Source organism: Dama dama, chromosome 31, assembly GCF_033118175.1.
Source record: "Dama dama isolate Ldn47 chromosome 31, ASM3311817v1, whole genome shotgun sequence".
In the NCBI taxonomy this organism is placed as follows: domain Eukaryota; kingdom Metazoa; phylum Chordata; class Mammalia; order Artiodactyla; family Cervidae; genus Dama; species Dama dama.
Genome location: NC_083711.1, coordinates 49,364,811 through 49,379,671, shown reverse-complemented (window position 1 = coordinate 49,379,671; position 14,861 = coordinate 49,364,811). Strand labels below are relative to the sequence as shown.

Here is a 14,861-nt window from a genome sequence, read left to right as displayed (position 1 = left end):
TAACAATGGTTCCCATAACACAACCTTAGCACATTAAGAGCAAAAACACAGCAAGCAAACGTCAACCCAATAACCACCTTTAGAATAATTTTTCTTATGTTTTCTGATAGGACTCCCTCACCCCTCAAAAAGGCTCTATGCCTTTTAGGGCTTTTATATGATCAGGTTCTTCATGCTGTTTTATGATTAGGGTATTATGAGCAATCATGCATATTAGTACCAAGGGCATAAATGCATTTGCCAAACAAACTAAAATACCAGCAAAGGAGTTTAAATTAAAACCCTCCTTTCACCCTGGATAATCTCATAAAATACCACCACCCCCCAAAAAAAAAATACCACCACCCGGAAACTTATTGATTAAAGTTCTAAATTGATTCTTATTTGGGAAGAGATCGGGGAAGGCTTTCTGCCTGTCACAGAAATTAGGGAGTAGTCTATTGAGGTAAGCATCAGAAAGACAGATATCATCTTTAAGGTGAGCGCCGGGAGCAGCTTTTCGAAACCCCTGAAAACCTGCTCCGCCTTGCCTGTCAGGTTTTCTCCCTCATGGCCTTGTTAGGGGTAGGGTCTCACATGTTGGCTCCTGGCAGAGTTCTGCTTTAATAAATGTATTGGATAGCATGCCTCATGCTAACATCCAATTCAGAAACTAAGTAGAAATTATTTGGCCATTTCTATTCCCATGTTTTCCAACTTTTCAGTGGTGAAAATCTACAATGAATGTGGTTCCTAAAGTTCCTTTCAGTATCCCCTTCATAGAAAAAGGAATGGCCATGAGAGCCTCTTCTCAAAGTTCACCACTAAAAAGGAATTAACACAGGCTATCTTGAGAAGTCCAAAAATCCTGGAAAAGAGTTTTCTGACTGGCCTCTCTTAAAAGTCAGATGTTCATCTCAAAGTGTGAGTGAGGTGTCTTTTTTGGGATAATCAGCTGTGGCCAGGGGAGCAAGGCCTGTAAAAATATGGCAGCTTCCATTCAAACCACCGAACTGGGAAAAAGGAAGTATCTCCTTGAAAAGAAAATACTTTATCTACACCACAACAGGGAAGTGCTATAATGGCACTCTTCACATAAAATCTTTTTTCCTAAGAGGACAAGAGATGAATTTTATCCCCCACAAACACATTTTTCATTATATAGCCCAATCTCATGACATTCCAAGTGAAATCTTAACAAAGCTTCAGTTAAACGATATACCTTAGTGTCTATGACATGCCCACCACTGTACCAAATGTTAGTGAATTTTTTCCAAATGTTAAACCAGCAAAATAAACCACCACCTGAGGTTTCATCAATTTTTGATGAAAGGTTAGTTGTTGACATGGCTGAAAGAACATTTAAGAAGGAAGATGGAGTCTGAGACTCAAAGTAGTCATAAAAAAGTCACATAAATGGTACAATTCTTTTACTGGGCTCAAACAAACATGGACCACTCTTTTTACTTTCTAAGATTTTGTTTGTTTCTATAGTAAACAAAATGTATTTCTAAAGTTTTACATGTTTGATTAATTGGAGAAATACTTCAGTCAGTTTGGAAAGACAACCTTTAAAAGAAAAAGAAGTCAATTTCCTTTAGGATGAAACTGACTAGTAGAACTGTATTCCTAATCCACTTTATTTTTAAGCTATCAAATGTTCTCCTTCAAGCTGCTTTTTCTGTGTCTATTTATAGAGCCCCTTGGAAATGAATTAAAAGTCTTTGATTTCTTCATTCTGTTGAGAAACTCTTGAGAATGCTGAGAAATCTCCAGATAACCAGCATGTTTTCTCCTAGGAACAAACTTCAGAGCCTCTTCCCAGCTACCAGTATTTTTCAGACATAACAAAATACGTATCATTTGATCTAAAGTGAGATTTTTGGTACCAGTGTCCCACTGCAGATATTTATCTAATGGAAGGCATTCTGTTGCCAGCTTCAGCCGTTTTGCTTTGGCTAGGGATGTGCCTGGCTGCATATTCTTATCAACAAACGACCCCACTATATAAATTTTGTCATGTTTGAAAGTAGTCATAACATTGGGAGAATCTGCAGTTAAATATATAATACTATCTTTTGGAAACAAATCTACATGAGACTTTTCTGTTGCTGTTAAAAGCAATTTGTTCCATTTTTCTCCATAACGTTTAACTAACTCTTTATAGTAGGCACCGTCTGTTTTAAGATTGCAGAAATAAATATGGAAAGGATCAATATCTCTTCTGTTACATCCTTCACTTTCTAAAAGTTGGGAAACAGCATTCTGCAATTCTTTTGGTTTCATATAGTCATCATAAGCCATGTCAAAAACCAAAGGCTGTCCAAACTGCATGGCCTGGGCACCTTTCCAGCCCATTGCAATGTCCATATTCCTATCCCAAAGTCGTAGAAATAGAAAGTTTTGCGGTTTATCTTCCTTAATGGTTTCTGGTAGCAGCTCTTTTTTAACTTCTTCTTTTTCTGCTTTTTTCATTTCCTTTTTTATTTGTCTGGCTTTTTTCATTTTTTCCTTAATATATAAGTATTTTAAATATTTTCTTTTTGATGACTTAGAAACACATTCCATAAGCGTTTTGAGCTCTTCTTCACTGAAGTGTTCTGGTACTTCTTTGCCAAGCAACCTCCACATCTCAACTAACTCCCTGGTGGCAGCTAGAGGATCTTCACCCTCGATACTTGAGACTGTTGAAACATCCTCTTCTTGCACACTAGATTTCATTGTAATTTTCCACCTATCCAACTCCAGCTCTTCAGGAGGTGGTGTACTCTCCTTATTAGGATAGGATGCAGCTGGTATTTTGGAAGACATGTATCTCCGCAGAATTGTTGAATATAAAACCCTTCTCTTCCTATGAAGGGTAAATGGCACTAAAACTCTGGCAAAAGGTCTTAAGAAGGTGATACTGACACTCATTTTGAGGAGAACAGGTATGTAAGGAAAGCCCTATAAAAAAAGAAAAATGTAATGAAAAGTTAAAGACTATAAATTTGAGATATAAAAATACAATTGATTTCTGAAACACAAAGTGGAATCTTAGTCCAATTTATTTGTTGCACCGTTAATTTTTCTGGACTCCTGTGGCCTACAGCCTGTGATAATTCATTAGGCAAAAAGCGGAGAAAACTCTTCTGGGTTCTTATTTGACATATGAATTTCACTCTTGTTTTAGGCAAAAGGATACCTTGAAGATCCTACTTAGATTTTATCTGGGGACCCAGAAGATCAATGTTACTGAATAACAAAATTATGTACTATATGGCTGAGATAGCACTATATTCTTCTCCATTTTCTACTAAGCCTAGATACAGACCCAAACAAAAGATCCTCAATAAGCAATACGTAAAGACGGAGGGCAGAAACATTACAGAAAATGGCAGCTAGTAAAAAGCATTTAGCAGCCACTGTGCCAATGCCCTCATATGTTTTCAAAAGAGAGATTTTTAAAAATTTTTTAAAAAAATTTTATTTATTTGGCTGTACCAGGTCTTAGCTGCAGCATGAGGGATCTGGTTCCCTGATCAAGGATCAAACCTGGGACCCCTGTGTTGGGAGCGCCAAGTCTTAGCCACTGGAGTACCAAGAAGTCCCTAGAGAGATCTTCCGATTTAAAAACAAAATAAAATCTCCCTTCTCCAATATAGACTTTATTCTGCAGTAAATAATGTTATTGCCAAACAAATTATCCAGAATTAGGGCAAGTATATATATATATAAGCTCTACAACTTTATCCTATGGGTCTGGAAGACCACAAAACAATGAAGATGCTTAAAGATGTGAAACTAATGTTTGACTTGAAGCAAAAAAAAAAGGAATTCAATTTTTCACAAAATGCAACTAAAATACTTGAAAAATTCCTTCTTCCCTTGGCTTCATTTACTGACACTGCATATTCCTAGGTCTCTGACCTGTGCACTGTTCAGCTCGATCCCCCAACCCCACCCCCAAACACACACAAAGTGGATATACTTCTGAGTTCTGTCCTTAGTCCTTTTTTCAATCTAAATATTTTCTCTATGAACTCTGATCTACCTGTTTGACTTCCATCATCATGTATGAGATGATACTTCAAATGCAACAAACTGAAATCTGTCTCCCTTTCCTTCCCAATCTGCTTTTCCTTCTGTTGTTTCAGGGAGGGACAATAATATCCATCCATTTGCTGATGCCAGAAACTTGGAGTCATTTCATTACTGTCCCCTCTCACACCTTCCATTCCTAATTTGAATTATAATCATTTACTTTCTAAATACTTCCTGAATCCATTCACTTCTCTTCAACTTCCTTTTCTTAATTGTATCTCCTAGCTTTTAGATTTGCTCTCCCTCACCTCTAAACAATTTAGAGCTAGTGCAGATCTGATTAATACACTCATCCTCCTCAATGTGTATTTTTAAATTCACTGTTGCCAGATCAAACTCTAAACTTAATATATGTGGCATATAATGGTTTCTTTCTGTTTTTCACAAAATCACCTTTTGCTTATCTCTTCAGCTACATCTCTAGCTATTTGTCACCTCAAACTTTAGATCAACTATTCCTCCTATTGACTTCCCTTTTAGTTCAGCTGGTAAAGAATCTGCCTGCAGTTCTGAAGGAGTTCACCTGCAATGCAGGAGACTTGGGTTCCATTCCTGGGTTGGGAAGATACCCTAGAGAAGGAAATGGCAACCCACTTCAATATTTCTAGCCTGGGAAACCCCATGGACAGAGGAACCTGGCGGGTTACAGTCCTTGGGGTCTCAAGAGTCAGGCACGATTTAGGGACTAAACCACCACCATGGTAAACCATCAGGACAAGGGCTGTGTTTATATTTTGACACTGAACCCAATACTTCGCAGCATGTAACTCACATTTATCATTCAAGCATTTTTCGATTAAATACTCCAAGTCAATGCTTCTCTTATTTAAAACACGTTCAGATAGCTTTTAAAGAAGAAAACATTTTACTTTAGACTCTTCGAAATATTTAAGCGAGAGTTCTCTGCCTCAATATGACAGGTATGTATTTCAGAAAAAGTCTTGAGTTTTGTCTTTGTAACTGATAACTATTTTCAGGCTATCATAGAAATACCCGCCTCCCCCCAATTTAAACGGTGAACAAGAATATCATTTTAGGCAACACCCGTTCGTTTCATGTATTGTACTTTGTTGATGTTGTTTAGTTGCTACCTCGTGTCTGATTCATTTAGACCCCATGGACTGTAGTCCACCAGATTCCTCTGTCCATGGGATCTCCCAGACAAGAACAGTGGAGTGGGTTGACACTTCTCAACCCATGGATCGAACCGGGTCTCCGGCATTGCCAAGCAGATTCTTAGCTGCGCAGCCAATAGGGAAGCCCTCCAGGTATCGCTCTACTTACAGTTCATAAATCACTGGGCTTCCTTTTATCTGTGGGCCTTCCTTGCGCACAGGCTCTAGTACCTTAGGCCTCCCGCTTCCTCCCACCTCACCACACACACTGGGAGACAAGAAAGCCGCCCATACCAGCAATGCAGAGACAAGGACTCCCGCGGGTGCAAACCGCAAGAAAGCCGAGAGCACGCAAGATTCTACCGTGAACTTCTGCCAGGGGATGCGCGCCGTACGTGACTCACAACTTGCCTATCACTCCACACACTGTCCGTCGTGGACCAAAGACCCGCAGCCGGAAATCCCGCCCTTTCCTCCAGGCGCTGACATATGACGTCACACCATTAGGGGCGCGTCTTCCGGCCTGGAAAGTAGCTCTGTCGTGCAACTCAGGCTGAAAAATACCCACTGACCTTAGCAGTACAAAGACGATTGGAACCACATTGTGAGATTTGGGGGCTGAAGCCAGGTGAGAGTGGGTAACGGATGAATGGAATATGAGGAAATGAAGTCAAGTTCAAACATTTTTATGAAAGTTGGCAGAAGCAATATTCAGTGAACTCAGCATCCGGTGTGGTGTCCAGGAAGTTTCCCTTATTTTTACTGTTATTGGGAGAGAGTTGACCAACTGATCGGATTGTTAACATGGGAATAAGGAAAGAAAGGATTCAGAGGACAGTTGGAGGGGATCGCTCTTGTGTAGGAGGAGGAAGTACCACTTCCTTTGTAACAAGAAGGGAGGAAACAGGTAGGGATGGAAGCCAGTTTGTAGATATGGCAGTTGTAATTTGAGAGTTCTCATTTCTTTCTTTTTCTTTTTTTTTTATTTTTGACTGGAAGATAATTTCTTCATAATGTTGTCTGTTTCTGTCATACAACAATGTGAATCATCCGTAAGTATACACAGATCACCTTCGTCTTGGACCTCCTTCCCCTCGCCCCACCCCACCCTTATAGGTCACCACAGAACCCTGGGTTGAGCTTCCTGTGTTATACACCTGCTTCCCACTAGCTGTCTGTTTTACATAAGATCGCCTCCCTCTTGGACCTCCCTCCCCCTGGCCCCACGCCACCCCTCTAGATCATCACAGATCCCTGGGTTGAGCTCCCTGTGTTATACACCTGCTTCCCACTAGCTGTCTGTTTTATATATGGTAGTATATACATCTCAGTGCCACGCTTTCCATTTGTCCCACCCTCGACTTCACTCACTGTGTCTGTAAGTCCATTCTCTACATCTTCCTCTCTATTCTCGCTGAATGTTAGTCGCTTCAGTCCTGTCTGACTCTTTGCGACCCCATGGACTGTAGTCCGCCAAGCTGTTCTGTTCATGGAATTCTCCAGGCAAGAATACTGGAGTGGGTTGCCATTTCCTTCTCCAGGGGATCTTCCCAACCCAGGGATGGAACCTGGGTTTCGTGCATTGCAGGCAGATGCTTTACTGTCTGAGACATCAGGGAAGTAAGATTCTCGCTAAGAGTTCCCATTTCTGAAGGAGGTAGTCTGCTGAGAATCTGTGGAGAGTGAAGAAAGGGAGAAGGTTTGATACTGTCATGAATAATTAATGTGACGTACTAAGAGTGATGGAGAGATTTTCCCCATATTTCGGTATAGAGACGTTCTGGCTTATCTATGGTTCTACCTGAACTTTGTGTGAACTAAAACAGCCTGACTTATGACCTGTTGAATGCTTATACAGCACACCTGCTTTAACTATTAAGGTAAAGAATGCCCTCGGTCAAGATAAAGATAAATAGCTCCCTATCTGTGGCATCGTTTAATAGTTTCTTGACGATGATGTTTCCTTCCCACACACCAGGATCCTGCTATCGCACTGAATTCATAGTAATCTGTCTCTTTGGAAACACTGAATGATTGCACCCCTGTCATGTTTGATGTGTGTTCTTTGTATTAATAATAAGGTTTAAAACTGTGTTGAAAACCATGCTTCATTGGAACAGATCCTTTGAGCCACTAAGAAGCTGCCTCCTAGGCTATATTCCCCATTTTGGCTCAAGTAAAACTCTTTTCTATTCCTTAGAATAGTTTTACTATTGATTATTTGTGTCAGCAATAGAAACAGAAAGTAGAGTGGCATTTACAGGGGCTAAGAGGATGGTGCTAAAAATGAAGTGTTTAGTAGTATAAAGTTTCAGTTTTGTAAGGTGAAAAAGTTCTAGAGATCTGTTGCACAACAACACTACCGAACTTAAAAATTGTTAATATGGTAAACTTAATGTTTTTCCTAAAATCACAATAAAAGTGAAAGTGAAGTCGCTCAGTCATGTCCAACTCTTTGTGACCCCATGGACTGTAGCTTGCCAGGCTCCTCAGTCCATGAAATTTTCCAGGCAAGAGTACTGGAGTGGGTTGCCATTTCCTTCTCCAGGGGATCTTCCCAACCCAGGGATCAAACCTGGGTCTCCTGCACTGAAGGCAGATGCTTTACCGTCTGAGCCACTAGGGAAGCCCTCACAATAAAAGAAAAAGAAAAAGAAAAAAATGAAGTGTCAGCTGACTAGGGAATGACAGTCATGTTGTTGGGCACTATGTATGATTTAATTTGGGTTTCCCTGGTGGCCCAGACAGTCAGGAATCGTCCTACAATGCAGGAGACCTGGGTTTGATCCCTGGGTTGGAAAGATTCCCTGGAGAAGAGAATGGTAACCCACTCCAGTATTCTGGTCTGGAGAATTCCATGGACAGAGGAGTCTGGTGTGCTGCAGTCCATGGGATTGAAAAGAGGCATGACTGAGCTCCTAACACACACACAGTCTGATTCAGTTTGTTTGTTTTTGTTCAGTCCCTAAGTCATGTCTAAATCTTTACAACTGCATGAACTGCAGCACGCCAGGCTTCCCTGTCCTTTGCTATCTCCTGGAGTTTGCTGAGACTCATGTCCATTAAGTCAGTGATGCTATCCAACCATCTCATCCTCTGTTGCCCCCTTCTCCTCCTGCCTTTAAGCTTTGCCGGGATCAGGGTCTTTTCCAATGAATTGGCTCTTTGCATCACGTGGCCAAAGTATTGGAGCTTCAGTTTCAGCATCAGTCCTTCCAATGAATATTCAGGGTTGGTTTCCTTTAGGATTGATTCATTTGATCTCCTTGCAGTCCAGGGAGCTCTCAAGAGTCTTCTCCAGCACCATAGTTTGAAAGCTCAATTCTTTGGCACTCAGCCTTCTTGATGGTCCAACTCTCACATGCATATATGACTACAGGAAAAACCATAGCTTTTACTATACAGACCTTTGTTGGAGTGATGTCTCTGCTTTTTAATACACTGTCTAGGTTTGTCATAGCTTTTCTTTCAAGGAGCAAGTTTTTAATTTCATGGCTGCAGTCACCGTCCACGGTGATTTTGAAGCCCAAGAGAAGAAAATCTGTCACTGTTTCCACTTTTTCTCCTATTTGCTATGAAGTGATGAGACTACATGCCCTGATCTTTTTTTTGAATGTTGAGTTTTAAGCCAGCTTTTTCACTCTCCTCTTTCACCCTTATCAAGAAGGTCTTTAGTTCCTCCTCGATTTCTGTCATTAGAGTGGTACCATCTGCATATCTGAGCTTATTGATATTTCTCCCACTAATCTTGCTTCCAGCTTGTGAGTCATCCAGCCTGGCATTTTGCATGATGTACCTTGCATTTAAGTTAAATAAACAGTGTGACAATATATAGCTTTGTCATATTCCTTTCCCAATTTTGAACCAGTTCATTGTTTCATGTCCGGATATAACTGTTGCTTTTTGTCCGCATACAGGTTTCTCAGGAGCCAGGTAAGGTGGTCTGGTATTCCCACATCTTTAAGAATTTTCCACATTTTGTTGTGATCCACACAGTCCAAAGCTTTAGCGTAATCAATGAAGCAGATGTTTTCCTGGAATTCCCTTGCTTTCTCTGTGATCCAGAGAATGTTGCCAATTTGATCTCTGTTTCCCCTCCCTTTTCTAAACTCAGCTTGTACACCTGGAAGTTCTTGCTTCATGTACTGCTGAAGCCTAGCTTAAAGGATTTTGAGTATTACTTTGTAGTGATATCACTCTATCTTGTCATGTGATCTCCCCCGCCCCCCTCCATTTTGCTGACAAAGGAGAAGAGAAACAGGTTAGTAGATGGAATTGAGTAAGCAAACTGAACAATAGGACACTGAAAAGAGCCAGGTACTTTTGTGAATGTTTTGGTGGAGCAATACATATTTGGTAAAGCCAAGATTCAGGCCATGACCACAAGAGTCAGTGGCAGGATTACAGTGGGATGGGTCATGAGAGATTATCTAGAAATCCAAGTCAGGGTATTAGTATGGTACTGCTTTTTTTTTTTTTTTTCCCCTTTAGCCATGGACTTTATTGTTTGAATATTAACAACTATTATTCTATACTCACATTTTAATTTCTTACAAAACTCTACATTCCACATTGCTAGGTCTCTTCATTCTCCATTTTATGCCACATTTTCATGAAAAGGTATTTCCCTGAATCATAATCTGCCTGATTGTGTTTGTTGTTATGGTTGTTGTGGTGTAGTCACTAAGTTGTGACCCCATGGATCATAGACCCCCAGGCCCTTTTGTCCATGGGGTTCTCTAGGCAAGAATACTGGAGTGGGTTGCCATTTCCTTCTCCAGTATGGTACTGTTTTTGATTCAGAACTCAATTTTGTACTCTGTGTTTAGTAGCATTTGAAGTTTCTCTTTTGGTGTGGGCCTGTCTTACAGTTTACTAAAATCAGGGAGGTCTCTGCTTTCTGGGCCAGATATTATTTTGATTTTTAAAAATGAGATGAAAGTTTTAGGATACTTGAGAGTCAGAGGCCAAACAAAAGGGTTTTCCTGTCCTTTTATGCCTTTCGAAGTTCACTGTGATGCAATACCTTGACCACTCCTCTCTCAGCCCCAGGGTAGGTAGTGTCTTCTGTTATCTAATTGTCCTAGGATTTGGGAATTGGGATGTATTATTTAGGAAAAGTGAAGATTCTCAGTCACCTCTGACTCTTTGCGACCCCATGGACTGTAGCCTACCAGGCTCCTCAATCCATGGATTCTCTGGGCCAGAATACTGGAGTGGGTAGCCTTTCCCTTCTCCAGGGGATCTTCCTGAACCAGGAATCGAACTGGGGTCTCCTGCATTGCAGGTGGATTCTTTACCATCTGAGCTATTTAGGAAATACTGCTAAAAACAGGATTTCCCCCAAGCCACAAATCCTCTCCACAAAGGTAGTAGAGAAAGAAAACACTTAGTTTTGAATAAGCCCTAAACCAGGTTGTGGTGGGCATCATAGGCAATCTGTGAAGAGATTGTGAAGACAGAAAGGAATCTGACCCCCTTAACTAGCCTAGTAGATACCCCCCATTGCATATATATTTTCAAAATAAGCAATAAACAGTTCTCAAGAGAACCTAATAGCATACTTTGTTATGTGAAGTTCATCCTAACTTTACAATGATAATTGAGGTTACTTTTATTTGTTCATTAGCTTTATCCAGTGAGATAAACAAACTTTTAATCTTTTTGACAGGACATGGTTTTGCCAGTTGGAGCAAGGCATCCATCAAAGTTAGGCTCTTGCCCTGGCATGAGAACTATGAGATAGGGGAACTACCTTCCTTGATCTTTGTATTTCAAAAAGATGGCTTTCAGGTTCTAGAGGAAACATTCCTGAGTTGTGAGATTGGCAAGAAGCTTATTTAGCCATTATGAATATTTACATCTATTTGAAAAGGAGAAAGAAATTCTGAAAATGGGAGGGGAAGAAATCCCTTTGTTTTCAACAAGGAGGATTACATCTCTTATTTTTAATTTCTGTTTGCCCTTAAATTATGTGGAAAACAACTGGAGGTAATGGTCTTGAAAGGTAAGTGAGACACACCACTTCCTTTCCTATGGAGAGAGAGAGAGATGTGTCAGTTGGATCACTGGGATCATAAAACATGGGTTCAGCCAATAAACCTCTTTTATTGCTTTCTTCAGGGGAGGAACTTTGGTCCAGATGATCATCCATGATAACTTTCACCTCACATGAGGTAGATTTAACTTTATTACCTCTCTGGTAACTCCTAATCTTTCTAACAGTCGTTCCCAAAGTGTGATCCTTAGACTTACAGCATCAGCATCACCTGGGAACTTGTTAAAAGGCAAATTTTGTGGCCCCACCTAGCAGTCCTACTGGATCAGAAACTCTGGCAGTGACACCTAGCAGTCATTGTTTTAAGACTTCCAGGTTATTCTGATGTACTTTGAAGACAGAGAACCACTGCCTTTGAAGAAATCTTGTAAAGGAAGTAAGAGAAATTCTTGCCGTCTTCTTTAACAGAGACTTCTCATAGCAAATTGGCAGACAACATGTTCTCTTTTTTTGTTAAAACTATGTTTAGTATTAGGTAAGCCCCTAGTGGCTCAGAGGGTAAAGAGTCTACCTGCAGTGCAGGAGACCTGAGTTCAATCCCTGGGTGGGGAAGATCCCCTGGAGAAGGAGATGGCAACCCACTCCAATATTCTCCATGCCTGGAGAATACCATGGACAGAGGAACCTAGCAGGCTACAGTCCATGTTTAGTATTGGGAGGCGGCACACAAATCTTATACTTTCCTTACAATGATCATAACCTGTTACTTGTAACTGTTGGTATCTTCCACAAAAAGGGAAAAAAATGATCACATACTGATGTCTGAAAACCTCAGGATTTTCCTGAAGGCCTCCCATATCAGTCTTTCCTCTATCAGGGCACGTCTCTGGTCTGCAGCTTATAGCCAGAAATCTGGACATGTCCTTTTTTTGACTTCAGGCTGCTAAAATAGACTTACATGAGAAGTCAGAGAAAGGGATTATTTAGGGTGACCCTAGGAGGGAAAATGAAAATAAGCTTTCTTTTCAATTTGTGGCAAAAATTTTCATGTTTTGCAGAGAAAATGGAAAGCAGTAGCTAAGTACACAGCTGTTTCAAGATAAACATGTCCCCAGAGCCAAGATAATTTTATAAGCAACAACTGCATGGAGCTGCCATACCATTAGTTTCAGTTGGCATTATATCTGATGTGGTAGTCTAAAATATGTCTTTAAATTCTGTGGCACTCTCTCAAGAGGTGGAGTCTAATTCCTCTTCCCTTGGACTTAGTGACCCATGTCTAACAAATAGGAAAAGAGTAGACCAGTATGCCCCTTCAGAGCATAGGTCATAAAAGGTAGTGTGGTTTCCTGCTTGCCCATTCACCTGGATGATTCATCCCAGGGGAAGCTAGCTGCCCTGTGGTGAGGACACTCAAGTCACAGAGACTCTCCTTGGCCACACTTTAGTTAAGCTCCTCTGAGTCCTCTCCTGGGACTGGTCCTTGACCACTGTTATAAGATTCCTGCTAAGTCATCCCCAACCTTGATATCTAATCAAGTTTATCATTCCCCACTCTTCCTGTTTAAGCTAAGTGCTTGGCCGGCCTTTAGCAAGACTCTACTCCTGAGATTTCCTTTTAGTTTTGCATCCACTGATATTGTTCAGTTCAGTTCTGTTCAGTCACTCAGTCCTGTCTGACTCTTTGCAACCCCATGGACTGCAGCATGCCAGGCTTCCCTGTTGGTCACCAACTCCTGGAGCTTGCTCAAACTCAGGTTCATTGAGTGGGTGATGCCTTCCAACCATCTCATCCTCTGTCCTCACCTCTTCCTTCCACCTTCAGTCCTTCCCAGCATCAGGGTTTTTTCAAATGAGTCATTCTTGACCTCAGGTGGCCAAAGTATTGCAGTTCCAACTTCAGCATCAGTCCTTCCAATGAATATGCAGGACTGATTTCCTTCAGGATGGACTGGTTGGATCTTGCTGTCCAAGGGACTCTCAAGAGTCTTATCCAACACCACAGTCCAAAAGCATGAATTCTCAAGCGCTCAGCTTTCTTTATAGTCCCAACTTTCACATCCATACATGACTACTGGAAAAACCATAGCTTTGACTAGATGGACCTTTGTTGGCAAAATAATGTCTCTGATTTTTAATATGCTGTCCAGGTTGGTCAAAACTTTTCTTCCAAGGAAAAACCATCTTTTAATTTCATGGCTGCAGTCACCATCTGCAGTGATTTTGGAGCCCCCAAAATAAAGTCTGTCACTGTTTCCATTGTTTCCCCATCTATTTGCCATGAAGTGATGGGACCAGATGCCATGATCTTAGTTTTCTGAATGTTGAGTTTTAAGCCAACTTTTTCATTCTCCTCTTTCACTTTCGTCAGGAGGATCTTTAGTTCTTCTTCGCTCTCTGCCGTAAGTGTGGTGGCATCTGCATATCTGAGGTTATTGATATTTCTCCCAGCAGTCTTGATTCCAGCTTGTGCTTCATCCAGTCTAGCATTTCTCATGATGTACTCTGCATATAAGTTAAATAAGCAGGGTGACTATATACAGCCTTGACATACCCCTCTCCTGATTTGGAACCAGTCTGTTGTTCCATGTCCAGTTCTAACTGTTGCTTCCTGACCTGTGTAAAGATTTCTCAGGAGGCAGGTCAGGTGGTCTGGTATTCCCTTCTCTTTCAGAATTCCCACAGTTTGTTGTGATTCACACAGTCACAGGCTTTGGCACAGTCTACTGACTGTGTGCCACACACAGTCTACTGACTGTGTGTCCGACTCTGTGCGACCCCATAGACGGCAGCCCACCAGGCTCCCCCATCCCTGGGATTTTCCAGGCAAGAACGCTGGAGTGGGTTGTCAGTTCCTTCTCCAGTGGATGAAAGTGAAGAATGAAAGTGAAGTCTCTCAGTTGTGTCTGACTCTTAGCAACCCCATGGACTGCAACCCACCAGGCTCCTCCGTCCATGGGATTTTCCAGGCAAGAGTACTGGAGTGGGGTGCCATTGCCTTCTCTGCAATGATCCAGTGGATGTTGGCAATTTGATCTCTGGTTCCTCTGCCTTTTCTAAATCTAGCTGAACATCTGGAAGTTCATGGTTCACGTGTTGTTGAAACCTGGCTTGGAGAATTTTGAGCATTACTTTACTAGGTGTGAGACGAGTGCAATTGTGTGGTAGTCTGAACATTCTTTGCCATTGCCTTTCTTTGGGGTTGGAATGAAAACTGACCTTTTCCAGTCCTGTGGCCATTGCTGAGTTTTCCAAATTTGCTGGCATGTTGATAAATTTGCAGCACTTTCACAGCATCATCTTTTAGGATTTGAAATAGCTCAACTGGAATTCCATCACCTCCACTAGTGAAAGGTTATTGCTGAATGATAAGACGCGGGATTCTTGGCCTCCGGAGGAGACGAATTCAATCTGGGGCCAGAGACGAGGCTGGATCGCTCAGAGCTTTTGTGTAATAAAGTTTTATTAAAGTATAAAGGAGATAGAGAAAGCTTCTGACATAGGCATCAGAAGGGGGCAAAAGAGTACCCCCCTTCTAGTCTAGTCTTTAGCTGTATGTTATATAGTCACTCACAGTCTGTTAATGAAAAGAAAGGAATGTCATAAAATTTAGAATGGCACCAGATAATTCGTCCCAGGCCATAAAACGATTGACTTGAATCTTGTAGAAGGGCAGAATACCAACA

General features: G+C 41.3%; 2 protein-coding genes across 10 annotated transcripts in view; one reads left to right on the top strand and one right to left on the bottom strand.

Annotated features, from left to right (window-relative positions):
• Positions 1-1,394: 1,394 nt before the first annotated feature.
• On the bottom strand, positions 1,395-5,645 carry TRMT10C (tRNA methyltransferase 10C, mitochondrial RNase P subunit). Its single transcript, XM_061133951.1, has 2 exons — positions 5,472-5,645; positions 1,395-2,925 (listed from the first exon to the last, which is right to left on the bottom strand). The coding sequence occupies exon 2, from the start codon at positions 2,893-2,895 to the stop codon at positions 1,633-1,635; it is 1,263 nt and encodes a 420-aa protein (XP_060989934.1). The 5' UTR covers positions 2,896-2,925; positions 5,472-5,645; the 3' UTR covers positions 1,395-1,632.
• Positions 5,646-5,687: 42 nt separating this feature from the next.
• Positions 5,688-14,861, top strand: part of SENP7 (SUMO specific peptidase 7) — a 155,855-nt gene continuing 146,681 nt past the window's right edge. For 8 of the 9 annotated variants that reach the window (XM_061134139.1, XM_061134138.1, XM_061134135.1 and 5 more), the window contains exons 1-2: positions 5,688-5,805; positions 6,177-6,229. The gene's annotated coding sequence lies outside the window, so the exon portion shown is untranslated. The remainder of the gene's footprint in view (positions 5,806-6,176; positions 6,230-14,861) is intronic. The other variant, XM_061134131.1, reaches the window with a different exon arrangement.

Bases quoted from the DNA above. Each gene is read 5' to 3' on its own strand.
- TRMT10C (XM_061133951.1), bottom strand. From the start codon at position 2,895: ATGAGTGTCAGTATCACCTTCTTAAGACCTTTTGCCAGAGTTTTAGTG.